The following is a 24,096-nucleotide window of genomic DNA, read 5'->3' as shown; positions in this document are numbered from 1 at the left end:
ACTGCCCCAGCTCAGGCCTCGTCCTCTTCCCCGGATGTTCTCCCTGGCCTCCTGACCTCTTGTCTTACCCCTTGTTTGTCCCCAACAAGGTCTCAGGGCTGACCTTGCCCGGCTCCTGTTCACGGCCCCTCCTTGGCTCTCCAGCACCCCTGGGAGAAGGTCCAAGCCCCTCCGCCAAGCACTCAAGGCTCTGTGCTATCCGGTCCCCTTCATACTCCATTTTGTATCTTCCAGTCACTCAGGCTAATCACGGTGAACCACACTGGTTTTTTGCACCTTTCTGTAGTTCCCCTTCGTAGGATCCTTTTCTCCAGTACACCTACCCAGATCTACTCCAGTACATCTCGTTTGCCCTCACAGGGCTCATCTGACTTCCCACCCACACCTTGCCCCCACCCTCCCAATTTTCCTTTTTAGTGCACTTTCCCTGGAAAGCCTTTCAATTCTTCAGGTTTTCTCTGATTTTCCCTGGTTTCCTCCTCTGGTGGTCCCCAATACTCAGTGTTACTCTCATTAGTGCGATGTACCCTAGAGTGTGACAATGCCTGACCCGAAGTTGTTCACTCCCTAAGTCTGTCCAACTGTTTCTGACCCCATGGGCTGCCAGGCTCCTCTGTCCTCCATTATCTCCTGGAGTTTGCTCACATTCATGTCCATTGAGTCGGTGATGCTATCTAACCATCTCATCCTTTGCTGCTCCCTTCTCATTTTGCCGCAATCTTTCCCAGCATCAGGGTCTTTTCCAATGAGTCGGATGGTCACAAGTGGCTAAAATATTGGAGCTTCAGCTTCAGCATTAGTAGGAACTATTTGTTCAGTTAATGAATGATTGCCAACATCCTGTATTTCCATAGTGAATCCTAGGAGGATAGATACATGCAGGAGCCTCAGTGGTAGATGTTGAAAGAACAGCCAGGTGGCCAATGTGGCTGGAAATGAATGAACTGAGTGGTGAGAAAGTCAAAAGTTTTGGGGATGACATTGAATAGGATCCCTTGGTCCTCAGGAGTGAATTTGGGCTCCGTGTCCAACAGAGGGCGCAAAGCAACTTCAAGCCATTGTCTCAGAGAACTACAACTCCCAGCAGCCCTCTGAGTATGCAGTCATTCAGAAGAAAACGGTGAAGTCCAGCGGCCGCTGGGACTTGTAGTTTGCAAAGGAACCCTCCGTGGGAGGCTGAAGAACTCATTCCCGGGTCCCGAAAATGTGGGACTGGGTCCTCTCTGCCTTCCGCGGTCTCCATGGTGATGGTTCCGGCGAAGGCTCGAGATCTGGCAGCGGCGGGGCTCCCCTCCCACTCCCTCCTCTTCACCATCTGCTCCACCTTCACACCTGGCTCGGAGCCGCGGCCGCCGCCTCCACACCCAGACCGGGGATTCTGCCGCCGCAGGGTGGCGTGTGCGGACGGCTCCGCGGGCTTCTCCCCCAGACTCTGGAGTCCGAGCTCCCGGCTCCCTCCTCCTCTCTTGAACCCAGGAGTCCCAGCCCCCAGCCTCTCCTCCCTAAGAATTCGAGGTTTTCTCAAATACAGGCAAAACTGTGACACCCAAAGACTCAGCGAGGCAAAGCTAGAGGCGAGAGGCTGCGCCTCGTCCTTGGCGCCCGCCCGCCGCACTGGCTGCTCCCTCCCACTCCCTCGCGGACCTGTGCCACATCATGAAATTTTAATCCCAAGTGCATTTTTGGCCCGACGCAGGGAGGCGATGGGGAAAGGAGCACCCTCCTGGGGGCTGTATCTGGAGGTGGACTCGGCGTCGGGGAAAGGGGCTGGCGGCGAAAGAAGCGGAGCAGGACCTGCCTTCGGGCTGGAGATGGCCGAGGACAGTCGAGGTTCAACCCCAGAGGGGCAGGGCTGGAATTCAGGGGTGCAATAAGAGTTCAGAGGGCGGGGACAGATCCCAGGGGGCGGAGACAGATTCCAGAGGGAGGGACTAGAACTCACGGGCGCGGAAAGTACTCACGGATGTATACCTGGATCGGGTTCCAGAGGGTGTGGGCAAAAATCAAAGCAGGGATAGATCCCAGGGGAGGGGACAGACCTCAGGGGTAAAGAAATATCCAAGGGGGCACACTCAAGGGTTGGGGACAGAACTCAGGATGAGAGAAATAAAAGGGCGGGGATAGATCCGAGGCTAGGAGGGAATAATGACCAGCAATGAGGGTAGGGGGAGTATAACTGAAGAGATGAACCCAGAGGGAAGGAAATCGGAAATGAAGGAACTGGAAGGGGTGGTGGGCCAAGAGGGGAAATAGAACTGGAGGCAGATGGAATCCAAAAGGGGAAAGATGGAAACAGGTGGATGGGGAAAAACTAGAGGGGACAATGGGTGGGTCGAAATGGGGGTTGGAATCTACGAAAGGGGAAGGAATTCCCTGAATGAGAAAAGAACCTTCTGAATGAGAAAGTTGGAACTGAGGAAGTGGCGGGTTGGGGATGGCATGCCTGGGCAGGATGAGGAACTGGGGGGCACAGAAATTCGGAGAGGTAGGACTGGGAGGACAAACGCTGGAGGGTATTTAGAGGAAGATGAAAATGCGAGCACGAAATTAGGGGAAACAAGCGGCGGGAGCAAATCTCAGGAAAGAACTCTGGAGGAGAGAGAATCTGGGATAGAAGGAGCTAGTGGGGAATGGGTGAGGGAGAAGTAACTCCGGGAAGGGACTGATTTGGGAGCGATGCAACCCAGACAAGTGAGTTCCAAACCCAGAGGCTTGGTCTTGGGCGAGGCGAGAACCTGGATGAATGGCAGCGGAAGGTGGGCGGGACTAGAATACAAGGGGCAGGGTATAGCAGAGTGGGCGGGGCCTCGTTCCACCCCACCCCGCCCCCGACGCTGAGTCCGGTGACAGCCCCCAGAAAGCCCGCACTCGCAGCCTCCTTCCCCCCGAGCGGAGCTGCGGGGCCGGCCGGGCCGGGGCGGACCCCGGGTACCCGGACGCGGCCGCCCGGGCCCGCGGGCGGGGGGATCGGCGGGGGGGTCCGGCAGCAGGGGCGGCCACCATGGAGTTCCGCCAGGAGGAGTTTCGGAAGCTAGCGGGTCGCGCCCTCGGGAAGCTACACCGGTGAGCGTGGTGGGGGTCCTGGGCGTGGAAGAACGCGAGGGTCCGAGGAGGACGCTCATTCCCACCTGGGCGCAGATGGACAGCTGGACAGGCGGTACCCATGCGTGGGGGGGCCACCCATCTGTCCAGTTTTCTCCCTCGGTCTCCGACGGTCCGGTCTCATCCATCATTTTTCTGCGCCCCACCCCATCCCTAGGCTCTCTGCCCTTTTCTCTGGGATTATAAATATATATCCCCCTCTTTTGGATCTCTGATTCCCTCGCCGGCTTCTGGGTCTCCCTTCATCTATATTCTCTCTGCCTCCTCTCTCCAAATCTCTGTCCACTCTCTCTAAGTCTCTATTTCCTTTTAACTCTGAGTCCCCGTCCCTCTCTCTTGCTCTCACTAGATCTCTACAACCCTCTCTCTGGGTCTTTGTCTCTTTCTCTGAGTCTCTGTCCCCCAACTCCCTGCCCTAGGATTTCTGACACTCTCCTTTAGGAACTCTGGCACTCTCTCTGTTTTTGTTTTTTTTTACTACCTCATCCTAGATCTCTCCATCTCTGTGTGTTTGTCAGTTGCCATCTCTCAGAGAGTTTAATCTGAAGCTAAATCGGATTGAGGTCCATTGGTCCTTGTCCTTGAGGAGAGCTAAGCTGGGAGGAAGAAGCCAGGGTATCCTGGGTCTCTGATGGAGAAGGGAGTTGCAGGCCAAACATTAGGCTCCTGGAGTAGGATGGACTTTCCAAAGGGTATAGACTAGGGCTGAGAGGGACTTCCTCCCAGTCAAGGAGATGACCCCAATGACCTGGGTGTCCCCAGAGCAGTCTGCTACACCTCTCCTGAGTCTCTCACCCCCAACCCCAGCCCTGGCTCCAAGTCAGAGAAATTACTCAGCTGCGGAGAAGCCTAAAAATATCTGGCCACAGTGCAGGGAGGAGTTGGGGCCTCATCAGCACCATGCCCCTGCTGCCATTCCCTCAGACCCTGGGGTCCCTGTGGCCCACAGCCCTGACCCTATCTTTGATTGATCTTCAGTGCAGCTCACTAGACCATGCAAGTCCTTCTCTAAGTCTAACACTAGTCCTGCTTGCTGCAGATTACCTCCGCGCTCCAAACTTACCCCACCCTTTAGTAACCTGAGAGATAGGAATAAAGCTGGACAGAAGGGAGGGGGGCAGGAGGATGGCGCAGTGTTGGGGAGAGGGTGGAGGAGCTGAGATAACCTCACCCTTTCTTTTTCCCAATCTTCCAGCCCCTCCCCACCCTTTTTCTCACCTCCTTTCACGAGTTTCTCAAAATACATCAGCGTGAAGTCAGGAGAGGGAGAGAGACGTGCTGGTGGAGGGGGTTGGGAAGGGGGATGGAGGCAGGAGGAATGTGTTTCTCAGGCTCTCTTTCTTCCTCAGTCTCCGCTTCTCCTGTGTCTGGGTTTCTTTCTGTCTGACTCTGCCTGATCATCACCTCTCTCAGCTGCCTTGGGAGCCCCTAGAGACCCCAGAGTTCAGGGTTCCCACCAGGACAGTCACTAAGGAGTCTGAGCCCAGGAGAACAATCGCATCTGAATCCTAGGGTCTGCTCTGGTGATTGCTGAGAGGGGGAAATGCCCACACCGGACTGCTTTTAATCCTCTAGACGAAGCTGGGGAAACTGAGGCACCATTGGGAAAAGGGGGGAAGTCAGTGGCTGAGTACACATGGCATCTTTTGAACCCAGGTCAGTCTCTCGCCCAAGTCTTGGGTGGGGGCTGCAGATTTCCTCGAGATGAGTGCTGCTGGAGTGGGTGGAAAACTCCCTCAGATCAGGAAACACGTAGCAACCCAGGGCGACTTGGGACAAGGACCAGGGGGGAGAGGGAATACAGCAAGAGACAGGAGCCAATATGCCTCCTTTGAGAGCCAGGCCTGGGGCGGGGCAATGCGGAGGACCAGGAAGTGATCGGGTCCCACTGCTGCTGTGTGTGACCTTGGACATGCTGCTTCTGTTTCCTGAGCCTCAGTTTTCTCAGTTGTACAATGGGAGGGTAAGGGAGAACCAAAGGGACATGAGGACAGAGATTGGGGAAGGGGGAGTAGGGGGGTGGGCTGAGAATCTCCGAGAAGTGGAGGCAGAGACCCAGAGATGGAGGTTGAGACCCTGTTTTCATTTTGGGTGAAAGAAAGTGGAAGGGGGCAGTCCGACTCTGCGACCCCATGGGTTGTAGCCTGTCAGCCGCCTCTGTCCATGGAATTCTCCAGGCAAGAATACTGGAGTGGGTAGCCCTTCCCTTCCCCAGGGGATCTTCCTGACCCAGGGATCTAACCCGGGTCTCCCGCATTACAGGCAGATTCTTTACTGTCTGAACCACCAGGAAAGTGACCTACCTGCTCCCTAACCACTGCCTTTCATCATCACCAAGTTCCTAATTCTGAGTTCCAGGCATTCTGAGAGGGCAAAGCGATCTGTTCTTACCCTCCATGAAGCATTGGGGCCACCTTCACCTCTGCGTCTCTAGTTCTCCTGAAATGACAATGTCACCTTCAAGTTCCCTCCTTGTAACCTCACATTCTACTCGTGCCCCCATTTTACAGATACAGAATACTGAGACTGCGTTCCATGGTTTAGAAAATCTTGATCCGAGATCTATGTCCTCATATTAACAATGAATATCAAATTTCAGGGGCTGCAATCCCATCTTGAGTTTCAGGGTCAAACAGCATGGGAGGGCAACCTGGGTCAAAGTTTAATCTCATTGGCCGACCTGTTCTGATGGGAGGGGCCAGTCCCTACCACCGTGCACTATTCATTCTGGGGGGCTTCTGTTCCCCACTCTCTAGCTCATTGTCCCCTACCCAGAGTCTTATTCCTCATCCCCCTAAGTTTCTGTCCGTTCCCCCAGTCTCCCCACTTTCTTAACCCCCTCCCCCACTTCCTTAAGTTTCAGGATGGGGAGGGTTGCTGTGTTCCCATCTCTTCCACCCGCCTCCTCCCAGACCGTCTGGCTGTTCTTTCCTCCCCCGTCCCAGTCTCCCTCGCCTCCATCTGTTCTAGCCCCTTCCTGGGATCCAGCCGGATCCCGTGGCTGCCTACCGGCCTCGGAGAGGAGCCACGCCTCACACATCATGTCCCCAGCCTGTCTCTCCTCAGGTTCCTTGTCTTTCCGTCTTTCTCTCAGCGTTCTGGGTCTCTGTCTCTGCGTTCTCTCTTCTGAGTTTCTGTCCCCACTTGTCTTTGGGTTCTTCACTGGGTTTCAGTCCCTTTCCTTCTCAGGGTCTCTTTCCTGCCCCCCTCCCCCATCTTTTCTCAGGGTCTCTGCCCCTTCTCTTTCAGACTGGTTGTCTATTTCTCCCTCTCTGGGTATCTGTTTCCTTCTCTCTGAGTCTCTCTCCCTCCTGTGTTTCTGATCCTCTTTCTCTCTGTTCTCTCCACCCCCCGACTCCATTTCTGACATTCTCCTTTTGAATTTTTCCACGTCTGTCTCAGGGCACCTCTTTCTCCCTGCAGCCTCTCTCTGGAATGGAGGTGGCCCTCCAAGTACCCTATCCGTCGTCACAGATTCAATCCTGGATCCAGAACAGGCGGGGGCGAGAGTCACGCTGGGGACTGAGCCAACCCCCCTACCAGGGCCATCTGTCCCTTGCCAGGACACCACCCGCCACTCCTCCTCCCCACCCCCTAGACTGACAGCCTGAACTCAAGTTTCCCCAGATATATCCAGCTGGGCTGCTGGATTCCAGTGCCCTGGACCTCTGCCCCCCTCCCCCCCACCCACCCCCGATCCCTGGGAGTGGGCTTCCAGTGGCTGAATGGAGTCAGCTGGATGTCAGCCCACACCTGGGCCTGGAAGCCCGGCAGGGCATGTCCCGGGGCAGGGGAGGGGGTGCAGTATATATAGCAGATGTGGCTGAGAAGCATCTGTTCTTTTGACACCTTTGCTGAGGCATCTCCTTAGCGCCTTTTGCTTCCACAAATAGACTCATATCTGGAAGATGGGGCTGGAGAGAGTCTCTGGGCCTTGGGGACGGGGGCTCGGGGCACAGGGTTTTGGATCACAAAGGGTAGCCTGGGTCTAAAACAACTGAGTTGAGAGGTGACAAGGCTAGTGGAGAAGGGAACTGGGGAGTTCCATACTCGAGTCTGAGGAAGGAAGGGGCTGGGGGCGCGTGGGAATTCCTCGTCTGAGGGAGATGGAGACCAGGGGTCCAGATTCCTGGACCCTGGAGGGAGAAGGAAGTTAGGGGCTGGACTCTTGGGGAAAGAGGGGTTGTGGGTTTAGAATCCCTGGTCTTGAAAAGCAAGTTTTGCCCCGGCTCGTGTCATGGGGAGGAGGGGGCTAGGGGCCCGGACGTCCGAATCTGATCCTTGCTGCCTCGCCGCAGTCTTCTGGAGAAGCGGCAAGAAGGTGCCGAGACGCTGGAGCTGAGTGCAGATGGGCGCCCGGTCACGACGCAGACCCGGGACCCGCCGGTCGTGGATTGCACCTGCTTTGGCCTCCCTCGCCGCTACATTATCGCCATCATGAGCGGTCTGGGCTTCTGCATTAGCTTTGGCATCCGCTGCAACCTGGGCGTGGCCATCGTCTCCATGGTCAACAACAGCACGACCCACCGCGGGGGCCACGTGGTGATGCAGGTAGCTCGGGGCCCGGAGCTGCCTGAGGCCGGGGGAATCCCTGCCCAGGCCCTCTGATGACGTCACACTCACTGCGCGAGGCCCAGACCACGCCCCTTCCACGCCCAGGCCTGAGTAGACCCGCCTTTTTGCGCTGCCCCACCCTGGGCCCTAACCAGGTGGCGCTAGTGGTAAAGAACCCGCCTGCCAATGCAGGAGACATAAGAGATGTGGGTTCGATCCCTAGGTGGGGAAGATACCCTGGAGATACCCACTCCGGTATACTTGCCTGGAGAATCTCATGGACAGAGGAGCCTGGTGGGCTACAGTCCATGGGGTCACAAAGAGTCGGACACTCGGCACAGAACCTCAGCTCCGCCTCACCTCAGGGCTCTCCCTTCCTAAGTCCTGCCCTTATCTAAATGAAGCCCCGCTCCTGTTTGTTTCACCTCTCTGCTGTCAAAGTGTAGACTCTGCCAAGCATTTGGTTCCCTATGATATGGCTGCTCCTGTTTCATTTTGGGCATCCTAGCAACTTCGCTCCACCTGCATCTCCCGCACCTGTTCCAGTGTTGAATGTTACTCCCAGGCCAACTCAGGCTCCGTGAATTTGTTGTTGTTGCCGTAACTTGCGGCTTGCGGAACTTTCTCAAGCAGGGATCTAACCAGCACCCCTTGCAGTGGAAGCAGGGAATCCTACACACTTGACCACCAGGGAAGTCCCTCCACCGTGAAATTTTTTTTAAGATTTTTTTTTATATGGGACATTTTTAAAGTCTTTATTGAATTTATTACAAAATTGCTTCTGTTTTGGTTTTTTGGCCATAAGGCATGTGGGATCTTAGCTCCCCTACCAGGGATCAAAACCTGTATTGGAAGGGGGAGTCTTAACCACTGGACCGCCAAGGAAGGCCCCACTGTAAATTTTGATTCTGGCTTTTTGAAAGTTCCACCGTTGCTTACATCCCTTCTCCATCTGCTCTGGCCATTAACCTGAAGCCCCGCTTCGTCTCAGATTTTCTGTTTTAATTTCCATATAGGCCATGCCCCTGCCTCCAAAAAAAAAAATCCTGATTTGGGCTGTGGCCTACCTGCCCCTGTTCCTTTCCAATCATGCCCAACCCTTTGGCTACTTCTTGTTTCTTCCTAGAACGCATCCAATCTGCAAACAGTTTGTACATTGGTTAGAAGTGGAGGAAGAAACCCACCCCATATATGGGCTCCTACGCATAAGGGACCCTGAGGCAGGCAAGCAGACAGAGCTAGGCCTCTAGGCAGCAACAGGCTCTGTTGCTAAGGTAGTGCGGCCCTAGCAACATGGAGGAGCAAAGTTGGGGTAGATGGCCCGAGCTCTGATTGGCAGGTGTTTTGAAGGCGAGAGGGGATCCTTGTTGCTGATTGGCCGAGGGACTGTCTGCGGGTGCTGATTGGTGGAGAAGCAGAGCGTCTGGGGCAGGGGTGCTGGTTTGATGTGCCTTTTGGCCCACAGAAAGCTCAGTTCAACTGGGATCCAGAGACTGTTGGCCTCATACACGGTTCCTTTTTCTGGGGCTACATTGTCACCCAGATTCCTGGAGGATTTATCTGCCAAAAATTCGCAGCCAACAGGTATGCGGGGGGCGGGGCGGATGTCTCAAAGTGGGCAGAAACTACAGTTGTGTGGGTGGAGTTATAGGCTGTGGCCTTGCATTTGGGGGCTGACTCCGGGAAAACCGGAGGAGCCTGGGTTCGGGGCCGAGGCCCTAGAGAAAGGTGGGGTTTGTATTGTGGAAGCGGGGAGTCTCATAGAAGGTGGGACCTGGGGTTCTGGGGGCGCGGGCTCTGGCGTGCTGAAGGAGGAAAGGGCAGAGTCCTAGGTCTGGCAGGATAGCTGGACTCTTCTCGGAACACAAACTTTTCCTACCAGGGTTTTCGGCTTTGCTATTGTGGCTACCTCCACTCTAAACATGCTGATCCCCTCGGCTGCCCGTGTCCACTATGGCTGTGTCATCTTCGTGAGGATCCTGCAGGGGTTGGTAGAGGTAAAGCTCCGCCCCCTATGACCCCGTTGCGGTTCCGACCCCACCTTTTCTCGTTGACTTTGGTTTTCTCTTCCCTAGGGGGTCACGTACCCTGCTTGCCACGGGATCTGGAGCAAATGGGCCCCGCCCTTAGAGCGGAGTCGCCTGGCGACGACAGCCTTTTGCGGTGAGAGGAAGGGGCTGGGATCCGGACTCGTGGGTGGGGGCTGCTGGAGTCTAGACTCTTCGGTGGAAGGAGGCGTGGGTTGCTGGCTTGAACTCCCGGATCTGAGAGAGGAGGAGGCAGGTGACCCAGACCTATGTGTCTGAGGGAGGAGGGGCAGTGGCTGGTACTTCTGTGTCCCAGGAAGGTAGGGTCTGGGAATCCGCACTACTGCATTTGAGGAAAGATGCGCTCTTCTCCATTCTGCACCCTCCTCGTTAGGTTCCTATGCTGGGGCGGTGGTCGCGATGCCTCTCGCCGGAGTCCTGGTGCAGTACTCAGGATGGAGCTCTGTATTCTACGTCTATGGTGAGGGGCCCGGACGCCTGGGTCCGGGTGGCGCCGGGGCAGAGCGAGGCCGGTGGTCACCTCGCTTCCATCCTCCTCCTGACCCCCTCCACCCACCAGGCAGCTTCGGGATCTTCTGGTACCTGTTCTGGCTGCTCGTCTCCTACGAGTCCCCAGCGCTGCACCCTAGCATTTCGGAGGAGGAGCGCAAGTACATCGAGGACGCCATCGGCGAAAGCGCCAAGCTCATGAACCCCGTCACGGTCTGGGCCCAAGCCTGGGGGGTGGGGGCGCGGTGGGGGAGAGGAGAGCTATCAAGGCAGGGAGACGGGAGGAAGAGGGGCTTTGAATCCGCACTGCGTGTGGATCTTGGTAGATCTACATAGACATTTCCATAGACATTTAGAGGAGACGATGGGGTCGCCAGTTGGATGGCGCTAGAACCTAGGAGGCGTGATTAAAGCCCAGGGAGGACGGAGTTAGCAGGTGCGGAGAGCAGGGCTAGGTGGCGAAGTGGTCGGAACCACTGATAGGCCTGGTTAAACCTGCAGAGGCGGATTAGAACGTGGGGGTTTGCTCAGACCTCAGGATGGGTAAGGATCGAATTAGGGGGCATAATTGGGTGGAAGGAGACTCTTGGGTCCACATTTATGACTCTCTGAAGGTCAGCATGGGGTCTGGACACCCGCCAGCCTGAGGACCACTGAGGCTAGGATGTCAGCGTTCCCATGGGGACGCGGTCAGGCTGGCAACCCCGCCTCCTCGGCGGCTTTAGTGAGACAGGGAAATCTGGGTCTCTGCGGACTATCGTGGGATCCCTGAAGGGACTCGGAGAGCGCCCAGGCCTGTTCTCTGTCCTAGCAGCCCTTCCCTCCTCTCGCCCACCACAGAAATTTAACACACCCTGGAGGCGCTTCTTCACGTCCATGCCAGTCTACGCCATTATCGTGGCCAACTTCTGTCGTAGCTGGACTTTCTACCTGCTTCTTATCTCCCAGCCTGCCTACTTCGAAGAAGTGTTCGGTTTCGAGATCAGCAAGGTTGGGCCCGGAAGGGGAGAGCTGTGGGCGCGGCGGGCGCGGCGGGCGCGTGAGCGCGGGAAGGAGAGGAACCTGGATCCCAAGGGGTTGGAAAGGGGGCAGGGAGGAAGCCCATGGTACCTGAGCCGTGGTGAGAGCCCCGGGCAGGTGGCCGCTGAGCCGCGACTCCCTGCACGCCCGCCGGCGCAGGTGGGCCTGGTGTCAGCGTTGCCTCACCTGGTGATGACCATCATCGTGCCCATTGGAGGCCAGATCGCCGACTTCCTGAGAAGCCGCCGCATCATGTCCACCACCAACGTGCGCAAGTTGATGAACTGTGGGGGTGAGTGGGGCGGCACCTGGATCTGGTCTGGAACCGGGCTGGGATGCGCGGAGCATGGCTGGGCGGATCTAGAGGGCTGGACCATGGCGTATGGGGCGGGGTCAGAGGGCGTGTCCGTGGGGGGCGTGTCCAAAAAGGCGGAGGCGGAGCGAGACCAGGTCTGGCAGGAATCTCAGGTGGCAGCCTCCGGGGCAGTGTCTGTCTAAGGGCAAGGCGAGTATGGCTGCCCAGGTGAAGCAAAGGTGAGACCACGTTGGGTCTGGAAGGACGGGGCCTATACGAGGCTGGCCAGAGTAGGATGGGAACTGGGTGATGAAGAGGTGCACTCGGAGAGACAAAGGTGTGAGTGTAAAGAATGGGGACTGAGAGGGAAGCCGTGAAGGTGCCGGGGTGGGGCCTACACCCTCTGTCTTCAGGGCGTGGTCTAGTCAGGGGGTGGGGCCATTGAGGTCCCAGCTGGGGCAGCGAAGCCTGTGCACGTGGTCAAGGGCCAGGCACTGGAGAACTGAGGGCTTGGTTAGGGCGGGCGCGGGCAGAATGGAGGACAAAGCCAGGGACAGGCGTGGAAGTGGCAGGACTGGGTCAAACTGGGGGAGGCTGGGAGCCGGGAGTGGATCTGGAGAGGCGGTGCGGGGCGGCCTGTGCTCAGAGGGGGCGGCCCTCCGTAGGCTTTGGCATGGAAGCTACGCTGCTGTTGGTGGTCGGCTACTCGCACTCCAAGGGCGTGGCCATCTCCTTCCTAGTCCTCGCCGTGGGCTTCAGCGGCTTCGCCATCTCCGGTGAGAACCGGCGATCTGCAGCTTGAGGGTGGGGGGACTCTGCTCAGCTCACTGGGGAACTTCCTGGCTCAGGTAGAGCACCTCCCAGCCCGGCGAAAGGCGGACTGGAAAAAGCGGAGCGGCCGGGAGGTCGGGGAGGCTAGGCTGGGGGAGGAGTCACTGGAGTGGGAATCGGTTGTGACGCCTCCCGGCTCGCCTCGCCAGGGTTCAACGTGAACCACCTGGACATCGCCCCGCGCTATGCCAGCATCCTCATGGGCATCTCCAACGGCGTGGGCACGTTGTCCGGCATGGTGTGCCCCATCATCGTGGGTGCCATGACTAAGCACAAGGTCCGTGCCTGGGCCCTGACCCACTTGCCCTCCAAATCTGTGTACAGCACCTTCCTGACACACGTCACCTCTCTGGATCTCCGGCTCCTTTCCCAGAGAAAAGGCCCGCCCCCTTCCCCAGCCCCGCCCCCTTCCCATTGTCCCCGCCCCTTCCCTCTCCTATCTGTCCTCTGACTTCACCTCCCCGTTGTCCCCCCTACAGACTCGGGAGGAGTGGCAGTATGTGTTCCTTATTGCCTCCCTGGTGCACTATGGGGGCGTCATCTTCTACGGGGTCTTCGCTTCGGGAGAGAAGCAGCCGTGGGCGGAGCCCGAGGAGATGAGCGAGGAGAAATGTGGCTTCGTTGGCCACGACCAGCTGGCTGGCAGCGATGAAAGCGAAATGGAGGATGAGGCTGAGCCCCCCGGGGCACCCCCTGCTCCCCCTCCATCCTATGGGGCTACACACAGCACAATTCAACCCCCAAGACCCCCACCCCCTGTCCGGGACTACTGACCACGTGCCTCCCACTGGATGGCAGTTTCCAGGACCTCCATTCCTCACATCTCTGGCCTGAGTGACAGTGTAAAGGAACCCCAGTCCTCTCTGTCCTGCCTGCCTCAGGCCTAAGAAGCACTCTCCCTTGCTCCCAGTGCTGTCAGATCCTCTTCCCATCCTATTTGCCTCTCAGGGGGTAGTGAAGCTGCAGACTGGCAGTTTCAAGGATACCCAAATTCCCCTAAAGCTTCTCTTCTCCACTCTTTTCTGCCTCAGTGGTTTCAAATCTCTCCTTTCAGGGCTTTATTTGAATGGACAATTCAGACTCTTCCTCTCTCTTGTGGTTTTGGGCACCTCCCCCTTTCCTTGAACCCCTGGGACTCTCAGGAGAACCCCTGAGATTACTCAACTCCCCCTCCTCTTTCAAAAAAATTCAAGGTCTTCCTCTAGAAGTTTCAAATCTCTCCCAACTGTATTCTGCTTTTTCCAAGTTGGTTTAACTAATCACCCATCCCTGCCATTCTAGGGATTGATTCTCACCAGCGTTTCTGAGGGGAAATGGCAGTTTCAAGTACCCCCCACCCAACCTTTTCATCCCTCCCCCACCAGCAGACTCTGCTGCAGCACCAAATTTCCCCAAAACCTTCTCCCAGTTTAGCACATTGCCTAGGGAAACAACCAAAATGGCAGTTTTAACAATATGCCTCTCTTCACCCCCATGCACTTTTTCTGACACGATTTTCAGGTCTAAGAAGAGCGGCTGCTCAAGTCCATCAACTCAACGGTTTGAAGCCACCGCCACTGAACTTCCCCATGGTGGTTTCAAGACGCTCCCCTTACCCCCAATTCCTTGCACTTTATTCTCCTGGGTGGTTTTGAACTGCCCTCATTTTCTCAGTGGCCATTTATTGCGTCCCTCAGGGGCTAAATGACTCCAAATCTGGGATCCTTACCCTCTCAGACTCCCCTATTTCGGCTTAGAATTTGGGGGAACATATGTAAAGGAGAAGTCACAGAATCCCAGCAAAGGGAATGGGGCTGGGGAAAAGGGGTGTTTTTCCCCGGGGCAGGGTTGTGTCTTTGTGTCTCTGTCTCTGTGATTGTAAATCCTGCCCTGCCCCTCTCCCAATAAAATGCTTTGGTGTACACACCCCTTCGTCACTGGCCTTGGGAATCTCCAACCTCCTTCTCCCTCGGAGCGAGGAGCCCAAGCCCCCAGTCTCCTTGACCCCAGCCACCCTCCTCTCCCAGGTCTTAGGCCAGAGGAGTTGTCCAGCTGTGGGAATACGCGATTTATTCGGTCTCAGACTGTGTTCTCCGCTGACATCTAAAGCATTTCTGGGTGTCCTCTATTCTAGAGGACCACTAGGTAGCAAAGCTGACCCTGAGGACAGGACCCCTGGGTGCTTCCTCCGTCTGGGGCTGGCGCAGGTCTGGAGAGGCTCACAGGAAGTTGTTTGGGAGCGTGGCAGGGGAGAGTGGTTCTAGGCGCTGGGGGCGGCCCCCGCGGGGCGGCGGAGGCAGCTTGGGCGGCAGCGGGGGGGTGGGCGGTGGCTGCTTGGTAGCGATGTGTGAAGGGACCCAGGCGTCCGGCGCGTAAAAGTAGAGGTCGTAGGGTTCCTTCGGGGCATCCAAATGCATAACTATGGGGACAAAAGAGCGAGGTCGTCCCCGGGCTGACTGGGGGCCTGTCCCCTCTACTGAGCCGCTGGCTGATGAGCAGACGGGGGCGAGGACTCCAAGCTTGCACTGGAATCGGGTTTGCGAATAAAGGGGCCTTAAATAGCAAGGGGGGCGTGGTGTCCGCGCAGCAGGGGCGGGGCATGCCGCGCGCCAGGAGGGGAAAGGGGCGGGGCTTGTAGGGACCTGCAGTTCCCCCGCCTGGGGCAACTCAGCGCTGCGCTGGGGGCGCAACTTCACAGGTGTTTGTGAAATTTCCAGAGAATTGGGGGTCAGGGCTTCTACTGACCTTGGCTGGGGACCTGTACTTTTAGGTAGGGCGCCCTTAAGTGCCAGGCGAAACCAGGTTAAGGAAACGTGCAAGCACTTAAGGAGCGGGACGCTGCAGGAGTGGCTCACCCGGTTCATCTCCGTCGTTTGGGAGCCGGTGGTGTGCGAAGGGCCGGTGTCGAGCCGCCCGGCGGTAGAGACACCACAGCAGCAGGAAAATGCCAATGAGCAGCCCGATCCCGGCGAGGAATAGGCAGAGGGCCCCGCCTGCCGCGCCCCGGGGACGCCCCACCAGGGTCACGCCTGGAGGAATGAGGCCCAGGGACTGAGCAATCTAACCTCCTAGCCCACTCCACCCTCAGACCCGAGTCCAGATCCCGCCCTCCTCCGCCCTCGGAACCGGGAGTCCCGGCCCCCAGCCCCTCCTCCCGCAGACTCGGGGGTCCAGACACCCAGCCCCTCCTCCCGCAGACTCGGGGGTCCAGACCCCAGACCCTCCTCCCACGGACCCAGGATCCAGACCCCCAGCCCCTCCTCCCTCAGACACGGGAGTCCAGACCCCAAGCCCCTCCTCCCGCAGACCCAGGGGTCCGGTCCAGCCCCAACCCCTCCCAACTCAGACCCAGGGGTACAGTCCCCAGCCCCTCCTCCCTCAGACCCGGGAGTCCAGACCCCAGACCCTCCTCCCTCAGACCCGGGAGTCCAGACCCCAAACCTCTCCTCCCGCAGACCCGGGGGTCCAGACCCCTAGCCCCGCCTCCCCCAGACCCAGGATCCAGACCCTCAGCCCCTCTCCCTCAGACCCGGGAGTCCAGACCCCAAGCCCCTCCTCCCTCAGACCCGGGAGTCCAGACCCCAAGCCCCTCCTCCCTCACCCCGGGGGTCCAGCCCCCAGCCCCTCCTCCCGCAGACCCAGGGGTCCAGCCCCCAGGCCCTCCTCCCGCAGACCCGGGGGTCCAGCCCCCAGCCCCTCCTCCCTCAGACCCGGGAGTCCAGACCCCAAGCTCCTCCTCCCGCAGACCTACGGGTTCGGGCCCCCAGCCCCTCCTCCCGCAGACCCAGGGGTCCAGCCCCCAGCCCCTCCTCCCTCACCCTGGGGGTCCAGCCCCCAGCCCCTCCCCCCTCAGACCCGGGGGTCCAGCCCCCAGCCCCTCCTCCCGCAGACCTAGGGGTCCAGACCCCCAGCCCCTCCTCCCTCAGACCCGGGAGTCCAGCCCCCAGCCCCTCCCCCCTCAGACCCGGGGGTCCAGCCCCCAGCCCCTCCTCCCTCAGACCCAGGGGTCCAGCCTCCAGCCCCTCCTCCCGCAGACCCAGGGGTCCAGCCCCCAGCCCCTCCTCCCTCAGACCCGGGAGTCCAGACCCCAAGCTCCTCCTCCCGCAGACCTACGGGTCCGGGCCCCCAGCCCCTCCTCCCGCAGACCTAGGGGTCCAGACCCCAGCCCCTCCTCCCTCAGACCCAGGTGTCCAGCCCCCAGCCCCTCCTCCCGCAGACCCAGGGGTCCAGCCCCCAGGCCCTCCTCCCGCAGACCCGGGAGTCCAGACCCCAAGCCCCTCCTCCCTCAGACCCGGGAGTCCAGACCCCAAGCCCCTCCTCCCTCAGACCCGGGAGTCCAGACCCCAAGCCCCTCCTCCCCCAGACCCAGGGGTCCAGACCCCAAGCCCCTCCTCCCCCAGACCCAGGGGTCCGGCTCCCCAGCCCCTCACCGGTCTCCTGCACTCTCTCCAACACGATGATAGTGTTGACTCTCTCACCTCGGCTGCGCCGCTGGGGGGCCCGCGGAGTGGCTGGGGCCGGCTGACTGGGGGGCCCTGGAGGAGCAGGGGGCCCTGCAATCCGGGCTGAGGGAGGAGGGGCGTCGGGCCCTTTAGGGCTAGAGTTCTGGGGGGCTTTCAGATCAACTGTCCCCGGAGAATCTGAGGTGGGCAATTTAAGGGTGGTGGGCTGGGTGACTGCAAGTGCTTCTGGTTTGGGATTCAGGGATTGCTCATTAAGAGCAGTAACTTCTTCTTTGAAGGGTGCAGGAGTTTCTGGGGCAAGGCTAGTGGAGATTTCAGCGTCAGAGGCTGTGGGGATCTCTGTTGAGTCTTGGTAGAGGGTTGTGGGGAATTTTGTTTGGGGAATCTCGGTGGGGTTGGGCTCGTGGCCTATATGAGATGCCGGGTGGGGTGTTTCAGTAGGGTCAGGATGGAAGGTCTGGAGGAATTTAGGGTTTGGGGTGTCAGAGTCATGGGTTTCCAGAGATTTGAGGTCAGAGATTTTGGTGGGGTCAGAATTTGGGGTCTCAGGGGTTTCTTCAAGTGATATCTCAGGGGAGCTAAGTTTGGGAATCTCTGGGAATTCTTGATGAGGAGTTTGGGTAGGATCAGGGTTTGGGGTCCCAGAAACTCCTAGGTGTGAAGTTTTAGGGGGATTAGAGTTGAGATTCTCACGGGATTCTGTGTGTGAGATTTCCGTGGAGTTAACCTTGGAAATCTCTGGGGATTCTTGGTGTAGAGTTTGGGTAGGGTCAGGGTTTGGGGTCTCAGAAAATGCTGGGTGTGAGGTTTTAGAGGACTTAGGTGTAGAGGCCTCAGGGGATTCTGTGTGTGGAAGTTCAGTCAGGTCAGCTTTGGGGGTCTCAGATGGTTCTGGATATATCATTTTGGAGGGGTTAATTTGGAGGGTGTCCAGGGACTCTGGTGTTGAGGTGTTGAATGAGTTAGGTTTGGGGGCCTTAGGAGGCTCCTGGTGGGGGGTTTCTTGGAGGTCAGTACTGGGGGTCTCAGTGAAGGCAAGGGGGGAGGGCTCGGGGGAAACCGCATGAGGTGTCTTGGAGGGCTCAGGATAAGCAGCCCCTGGAGATTCTGGGTTAGGTCCGTAGAGAGTGGAATTTTCAGAAGCCAGAGGGTAGGGCTGGGAGGGGTGGTCTATCCCCAAGAAGTCGGAGCCCGCAGGCAGTGAGACCGTAGGGGCAGCCTTGGAGCCCAGCCAGTTGAAGAGGAAGCCAAGAAGGAAGAGGATTGGTCTGAAGGATTTCATAGCTTTGGGTGATACCTGTAGCAGCAGGGGAGCGGGAAGGAAGGGGTTAAGGTCAGAGCCTCCCGGGAGGAGCCTCTGCCCACTCCGGAGGCCACGCCCAGTGGTCCCCAGATAGACCACATTAGCACCGCCCAGGTCAGAGCCAGGAAAAGGAGATGCCACCTGCAACTCCCCAGTAGGTTGTGGGGTGGAAGCCATGGTAGCTAAGGGAGACTGGGCACAGGGCTTCTTGGGAGTCATAGTAAATTTCCTTATCTGTTTCCCCAAAGGGGGTCCCAGGGAAATTGGGAAAGAAAGACACATTTCCGAGCCCCCGGATCTTTGACTTTGGCTTCGAAGTGTGTAGACCTCTGAGGGGACATGGGATCAATTCCTCTTCAAGGGCCCTGGGGACATCTTGACTCAACAGTTGTTTACATTAGAGGAAGCTCAGAAGGAACGACTTGGGGGCCTGACCGCCTGGATTTGAGAGATGAGGGGGCCTAAATGCCTGTAACCTGAGGAGGCAGAAGGCTCCTAGATCCTGGTCAAGAAGGCTGCTGGGGGTTCAGACTCCTTGTTCCCAGAGGGTGGAGGGCAATGTGGGTCTAAATTCCTAATTCTCTAGAAAGGAGAGGCCTGAAGGTTCAGATGCCTAGAATTTTGAGGGAGCAAAGCTTGGGGGGTGGGTGGGTTGTGGATTACAGGAGAGAAAGGAAATGGGTGTCTGGAACTCTTGGGTCCTGAGTTAGAAGGAGATTGGGAACTCTTGAGTCTCCTATCCTCCAGAGATGGGTGTGTAAGGGGTCTGGATTCCTCAGCCTTCAGGAGGAGACAGATTGGGGCAGGACTCGTGTCTCTATGGAGGATGGAAGCTGGGATCCCCAGGTCTCAGGCTGGTCTCGGGCAGAGATACCTAGGTTTGTGGTTAGGTGGAGGTGGGGTGGGCATACACCCAAATGGGCTGGGGCCTCTTGGGGTTTGGGGTCTCTTACCTGCTCAGTGAGGTCCAAAATAACAACAGGTGAACAGAGCTGAATGCAGAGATCGGTGAATACTGCAGAATGGCTCTGGGTGGGGTGGCGGGACATAGGATCCCAGGGGCACAGGTGATGCAACTGATCCCCACCCTTGGGATCCTGGGAGCCTAGCAACAGCTTGAGCTCTTAAAGGGCCAGAGATAAAGGATAGTGTCTCTGGAGTGGGGGCGGGAGTTAGGGACTGGATCCTTTGGTTGAGGGGTGTGACCCAACCCAGCTCTCCTCCCTGCAAACCCAAGGGTCCCAGCCCTCTGCCCTTTCCTACACCCACACCAAGCATCCAGGTCTCTGGTAGCCTCCCACTTCAATATCCAGGAGTTGGGACCCCTCCCCCCAGACCTCTCCCCTCAGATCCAGGAATCCAGGTTCCCAGACCCAGGCCTTGTTCCCCTCCTCTGGGGAACTAGGAGTCTTGGTTCCCATGTCCTGTCAATCTGAGACCCAGATTGCTGCTGCCTTTTGGGACTTCCCAACCTTTGCCTACCATCCCATCATGAAGAGCTCACCCTGTTAAGAGCCAGTATTGGGGGGATGGGCCTTATCTTCACAGCACCCCCAAATTCCTCAGCGGGAAGGGCTTGGACACAACTTCAGGGTAGTCAGGGTCCTTGTTTGTCTTTTTCCCTTCTGTGCGGTGTCGCTAAGACTTTCCTGATTTTGCCTGTCACCGTACTTGCCTTCACATCCCACCACCACACATCCCCTTTGCCTTCTCTTTCCTACCCCTGTCTCCCACCTCCCAGTATTTCTGGTCTCTGCCTGCCTGGATTTGTCTCTGGACATCTCTGCCCAGGCTGGCTGGCTGTCCTTTCATCTCCTGTCTTTCCAAGTGCCGTTCCCTTGATCCTCCATCTCATAGCTGCTCTCTTGGTCCCTTTTCCCTCTCTTTTCTCTCTTCCTTCCTTTTCCTTACTTCCTCTGTTGCTCCCTTTCTCTCTCTCTTTCCTCTTCTCTGTCAGTCTTTGTCCTTCCCTCGCATGGTTGCTTCATCTCTTTGTGTCTCTGCATCTCCCAATCTGTCCCTCCTCTGTTCCTTCCCTTGTCTCTCTTTCTCTGTGTCTCTGGCTTCTGCTCTGATGGTCCTTCCGCCGGTCTCTATTTTTATCCCTCTGACACACCCCCTGTGTCCACTTCTCTGTCTGTCTCTCCCCCTCCCGATTCTCCTCAGGTCCCAGCTCCTGGTCCCAATTAGTGGGTGGCCGCCAAGGCAGCGGCTGGCCCCCCACCCCCGGCTCCTCATTACCGCTGGCAGCTCCTAATGAGCCTGGGGTGGGGGTGACCCGGTGCCCCCGGCCCCCTGGTCTGCGTCACTGGCCGCTGCGGGGGCTGTGGAGGCGATATAAGGGGGCTGCCAGCTTCGCTGCCGGGAGCCCACTGCGTGGTAGGGCACCCTGCAAATGGGCTTCGGGCGTGGGTGGGTGGATGATGGGGTCTGGTTTCTGGGCCCAGACACGGGCATCACTGAGCTCTTTCTTGTCTCTCCACAGGTGATGGAGACCCGCCAGGTACCCAGGAGCCCCCGGGTGCGGCTGCTGCTGCTGCTCCTGCTTCTTGTGTCCTGGGGCCACCGCACGGCCTCAGGAGTCGCCCTACCTCCTGCGGGGGTCTTCAGGTAAGTGGGACATCCAAGTCTCCCAGGGAAGGGTGGGGACTCCGAGAGGTGGAAAGAGACCCAAAGAGAATGGGGAACAAAGACTCAGAAAGGGGAAATAGAGACCCAGAGAGGAGGCCAGAGATGGGAGGTTGACAGGTAGGTAATCTGCAAAATAAAGAGATACAAAAGGATTCTGAGAAAGGCTTTGAGAGACTTGAAAGGAGTCGAAGCAGGAACGAGTTTGTTCCTCGAGCAACGTTTATTGGGTCTGGGGTGTGTGCCACGCGTGCGCCGAGCGCTGGGGAGGGACAGGGGCATCAGACTCGGTCTCTGTACTCAGGAGGCTCGGAACCTGGTGAAAACTGAGCCGAAGACCCACACAGAGCAAGAGACTGGGGACAGAGACCGAGCCCCTCCGCATCTGGTGCAGTCACAGGGCTTCGAGTTAGACCGCGGGGAGAACAGGCGGCGGGCCGCGGGCCGAGACCCACGGTAACCGCCTCTTTCCATCTCCCGGCAGACTCCGCACCCCCGGCGAGGCTCGGGCGGGTCGGGCCACCCCCCAGTCACGGCGGAGCCTGGCGCTGGCGGACGACGCGGCCTTCCGGGAGCGCGCGCGGCTGCTGGCCGCCCTCGAGCGCCGCCACTGGCTGAACTCGTACATGCACAAGCTGCTGGTGCTGGACGCGCCCTGAGCGCCTGCCCGCCCCACCTCAATAAAGACCCTGCTGTGCCTCCCGACTGCGCCTCCTTCCTGCGCCTCGTGTGCGTGTGGTGGTGGTGGTGGCGGGGGTGTGTGTGTGTGTGTGTGTGTGTGTGTGTGTGTGTGTGTGTGTGTGTGTGTACACGTGCAGGGGTCGGGCCCTGCGTCCGCTACGCTGGCCTCTACCACTCCGTCCCCTCTGTTCTTTTTCCCTGCACTCATTCTTCTCCCCTCTGCCCCACCTCCTCTACACTACTGCCCCAGCTCTGCCCCTTGCTCCCACTCTGTGCCTTTGTCCCTCTCCACTCGCATACCTGCTCCCAACCTACCCTGAGTCTCCATCCTCCCCTCTTCTCTTGCTGTCTGTAACCTTTCTGGTCTCCGTCCCCTCTGGGTCACTGGCCCTTCTCTGGGTCTCTATAGCTCACTGGGTATCTGTCCTCCTCTCTCGGAGTCTCTATAAATCTCTTCCTTCCTCCTGGCTTCCCGGCCTTCTGGGGATTCTTCGTCTCCTTTCTTCTTCTTTATGCCTAAAACTCTTCCTTCAATTCCTTTTTCTGAAAAATAAGGAACGCTTCGCAAATTTGTATGTCATCCTTGCGCAGGGGCCATGATAATCTTCTCTGTATCGTTTCAATTTTAGTATATGTGCTGCTGAAGTGAGCACCTTCCTTCAATTCTTAATCACTTTTTCTCTGCCTGACTCATTCGTGTTCTTCCCCCCTACCCCTTTCTTCCTATAGGTCTCCATCTTTTTCATCCAGCTCTCATTTTCTCTGAATTTCTTTTTTCTCACTCTCTCATCACTTCCCGACGTCTACTTCGGGCGCAGTGGAAAGATCGGAGGCGGTGGAATGGGGTGCGGGCCCTGGAGATGTACTTGCTATTCAAAATCAGACTCCCCGAAACCTAGTTGTGTGGTATTGGGAAGGGCTTCTAACCTTTCAGCTCCCTTTTCCTCATCTATTGTAAGACTTAAACCAGATACACAATTAGAAGACTTAAGTATAGTGCCCTTCTGGAAGCAAAATGTATTATCAGAAAAGGGTTTCTGGGGATTCCCTGGTGATACAGTGTTAGGACTCGACGCTTTCACTGCTGGGGTGGGTTCAGTCCCTGGTCGGGAACACACATCCCACAAGTCAAACGGAGCGCAACCCCACCCACCCTCAAAAAAAAAAAAAATAGAAAAGGCCTCTCTTGCAGCAGCCTGCAGCCGTTTCTGCAGGGTGTTGTTCCAACTGCGCGATTCCCAGATCCGGGTGCCAGTCGGGACGGGAGGAGAGGAGAAAGGAGGCAGGCAACAGGCTCCAGGAGGCATGGGATGGAGACGGGGAAACACCTGGCCCACCCGTGAAGGAAGCGAGGAAGCAGCTAATCAGAATCTGCCCCTCGCTTTTTTTGTCTGTCTCTGGAGGCTCCGCTGGCCCTTCAGTCTTGCCCCTCAGTGGAGACCATGGCAACCCACTCCCCTAACCGGACGCTGAGGGTTCTGAGTCGTGCTCCCGGGGCAATTCGCGCGGACCGCGCTCTGATTGGGCTTCAGAAGAGAGGAGCTGAGCACGTCATCGTGGGGAAAGGGGGCGGGGCTGGTACGTTGTGATTGGCAAGTTCCCCGATAATTTGCATTCCGAGAGGCGGATCGCGCCCTAATTGGCCGTTAGGCTGTGGGGTGGGGCCTATTTCCCTGTTACTCAGAAATTCTAAGCAATGAATAACTGTATTCCTGGTGGCTCAGTGGTAAAGAATCCGCCTGCCGATGCAGTAAACGCAGGAGACCTAGGAGACGCAGAGTCGACCCCTGGGTCGGGAAGATCCCCTGGAGTAGGAAATGACAACCCACTCCAGCATTCTCACCTGGAAAATTCCATGGACAGATGAGCCCGGCATACTACAGTTGATGGGGTCGCAAAGAGTCAGACATGACTGAGCATGCACATGTCACAAAAACAAGGAGTTGGCCAAAGTTTACAAACAAGACTATGGCAGTCTGAGGTCATTTCCCCAGGTTGTCAGCGCTAGGAAAGGACAGAACTGGAACCCAAATATGTGCAACTTCAGAAGTCTGATCATTCCTCTACTTTCACGGAGAAACAGAATTAAAATGTCATGAGGAGGCTTATCTTCTGTTTGCTGAAGGGCCTGGTAATTGCGTCTTGTTGGATCCTGGCCTATGCTCTTCCTGTACTTTCTCCTCCCCAGATCTCTTTCCTAGCATTTGAGGCTTTTCAGAGAATGGTGCCTGGAACCCCTTCCCTTCTCACACTACTCCCCTCTCCTCAGGAAATTTCAGCAATCTCCACACTTCAATCACCATCATAGATAGTAATACCCAGACTCCATTTCCAGACTAAGAGCTCAAGGTTCAGGGCTCCAGCCTTCTTGGAACACTCCACCCCACATGAGCTCAGTGTCCCCCGAAACCCACTCCTTCTCATGGGGTCCCCACGTTGGGAATGGCTCCACTGTCCACCAGTCACTGGGTCACATGCCGGCCCTTGCTTTCCCCCTTCAAGGCCTGGCGCTGTCCTTCCCGCTCTACCGCTCTCTGCCCTGCGCTTCTTTCCATCCACTCACCCACCCCAGCTCAGGCCTCATGCCTTCCTCTCTTCCCCGCTTCCTGCCTCCAGCTTCACTCCATTATCCATCCCCTGTACAGGCTCAGGCGGTCTCTTTCCCACCTAGAGTTGATTCTGCCTCTTCTCTGATCAGAGCCC

General features: G+C 57.6%; 4 protein-coding genes and 1 non-coding gene across 10 annotated transcripts; 3 read left to right on the top strand and 2 right to left on the bottom strand.

The window, feature by feature from the left end:
• Positions 1 to 7,383: 7,383 nt before the first annotated feature.
• Positions 7,384 to 7,710, top strand: LOC129630688 (vesicular glutamate transporter 1-like; the record flags this gene model as incomplete). Its single annotated transcript, XM_055551187.1, has 1 exon — positions 7,384 to 7,710. A coding segment is annotated over one exon (327 nt), but the record flags the coding sequence as incomplete, so codon positions are not given.
• Positions 7,711 to 7,826: 116 nt separating this feature from the next.
• Positions 7,827 to 13,267, top strand: SLC17A7 (solute carrier family 17 member 7). Its single transcript, XM_055551325.1, has 10 exons — positions 7,827 to 9,240; positions 9,539 to 9,653; positions 9,732 to 9,819; positions 10,078 to 10,164; positions 10,264 to 10,406; positions 11,034 to 11,183; positions 11,373 to 11,505; positions 12,174 to 12,284; positions 12,489 to 12,616; positions 12,819 to 13,267. The coding sequence occupies exons 2-10, from the start codon at positions 9,579 to 9,581 to the stop codon at positions 13,110 to 13,112; spliced, it is 1,209 nt and encodes a 402-aa protein (XP_055407300.1). The 5' UTR covers positions 7,827 to 9,240; positions 9,539 to 9,578; the 3' UTR covers positions 13,113 to 13,267.
• On the top strand, positions 11,410 to 21,411 carry PTH2 (parathyroid hormone 2). 6 transcript variants are annotated; one of them, XM_055551333.1, is made up of 4 exons: positions 18,089 to 18,198; positions 18,864 to 18,962; positions 20,570 to 20,694; positions 21,197 to 21,411. In XM_055551333.1, the coding sequence occupies exons 3-4, from the start codon at positions 20,573 to 20,575 to the stop codon at positions 21,369 to 21,371; spliced, it is 297 nt and encodes a 98-aa protein (XP_055407308.1). In that variant the 5' UTR covers positions 18,089 to 18,198; positions 18,864 to 18,962; positions 20,570 to 20,572; the 3' UTR covers positions 21,372 to 21,411. The 6 variants fall into 6 exon arrangements, with proteins under 6 accessions (XP_055407310.1, XP_055407309.1, XP_055407308.1 ...); XM_055551335.1 differs by lacking the exons at positions 18,089 to 18,198; positions 18,864 to 18,962 and adding an exon at positions 11,410 to 11,505; XM_055551334.1 differs by lacking the exons at positions 18,089 to 18,198; positions 18,864 to 18,962 and adding an exon at positions 11,658 to 11,747.
• On the bottom strand, positions 14,372 to 19,117 carry GFY (golgi associated olfactory signaling regulator). The gene is made up of 4 exons (XM_055551324.1): positions 19,038 to 19,117; positions 16,749 to 18,078; positions 15,174 to 15,347; positions 14,372 to 14,737 (listed from the first exon to the last, which is right to left on the bottom strand). The coding sequence occupies exons 2-4, from the start codon at positions 18,061 to 18,063 to the stop codon at positions 14,538 to 14,540; spliced, it is 1,689 nt and encodes a 562-aa protein (XP_055407299.1). The 5' UTR covers positions 18,064 to 18,078; positions 19,038 to 19,117; the 3' UTR covers positions 14,372 to 14,537.
• Positions 21,412 to 21,939: 528 nt separating the features above from the next.
• On the bottom strand, positions 21,940 to 22,046 carry LOC129632645 (U6 spliceosomal RNA). The gene has a single exon (XR_008704633.1). It is a non-coding gene; the product is annotated as a U6 spliceosomal RNA (small nuclear RNA).
• Between the last annotated feature and the right edge of the window lie 2,050 nt (positions 22,047 to 24,096).

This window comes from Bubalus kerabau, chromosome 17, assembly GCF_029407905.1.
Source record: "Bubalus kerabau isolate K-KA32 ecotype Philippines breed swamp buffalo chromosome 17, PCC_UOA_SB_1v2, whole genome shotgun sequence".
NCBI lineage: Eukaryota > Metazoa > Chordata > Mammalia > Artiodactyla > Bovidae > Bubalus > Bubalus kerabau.
The sequence above is the reverse complement of the archived record's forward strand: the minus strand, read 5'-3'. Positions and strand labels throughout refer to the sequence as shown.

Excerpts from the sequence above, each read along its gene's own strand:
- SLC17A7 (XM_055551325.1), top strand. The coding sequence starts at position 9,579 with ATGCTGATCCCCTCGGCTGCCCGTGTCCACTATGGCTGTGTCATCTTC. Across the intron at positions 10,165-10,263 it reads CTCTGTATTCTACGTCTATG|GCAGCTTCGGGATCTTCTGG; the intron begins GTGAGGGGCCCG and ends TCCACCCACCAG. Across the intron at positions 12,285-12,488 it reads CAGCGGCTTCGCCATCTCCG|GGTTCAACGTGAACCACCTG; the intron begins GTGAGAACCGGC and ends TCGCCTCGCCAG.
- GFY (XM_055551324.1), bottom strand. The coding sequence starts at position 18,063 with ATGAAATCCTTCAGACCAATCCTCTTCCTTCTTGGCTTCCTCTTCAAC. Across the intron at positions 15,348-16,748 it reads GGAGAGAGTGCAGGAGACCG|GCGTGACCCTGGTGGGGCGT; the intron begins GTGAGGGGCTGG and ends TCATTCCTCCAG. Across the intron at positions 14,738-15,173 it reads AAACGACGGAGATGAACCGG|TTATGCATTTGGATGCCCCG; the intron begins GTGAGCCACTCC and ends TTGTCCCCATAG.
- PTH2 (XM_055551330.1), top strand. The coding sequence starts at position 18,260 with ATGGTAGCTAAGGGAGACTGGGCACAGGGCTTCTTGGGAGTCATA. Across the intron at positions 18,305-20,569 it reads AGGGCTTCTTGGGAGTCATA|GTGATGGAGACCCGCCAGGT; the intron begins GTAAATTTCCTT and ends GTCTCTCCACAG. Across the intron at positions 20,695-21,196 it reads CCTCCTGCGGGGGTCTTCAG|ACTCCGCACCCCCGGCGAGG; the intron begins GTAAGTGGGACA and ends ATCTCCCGGCAG.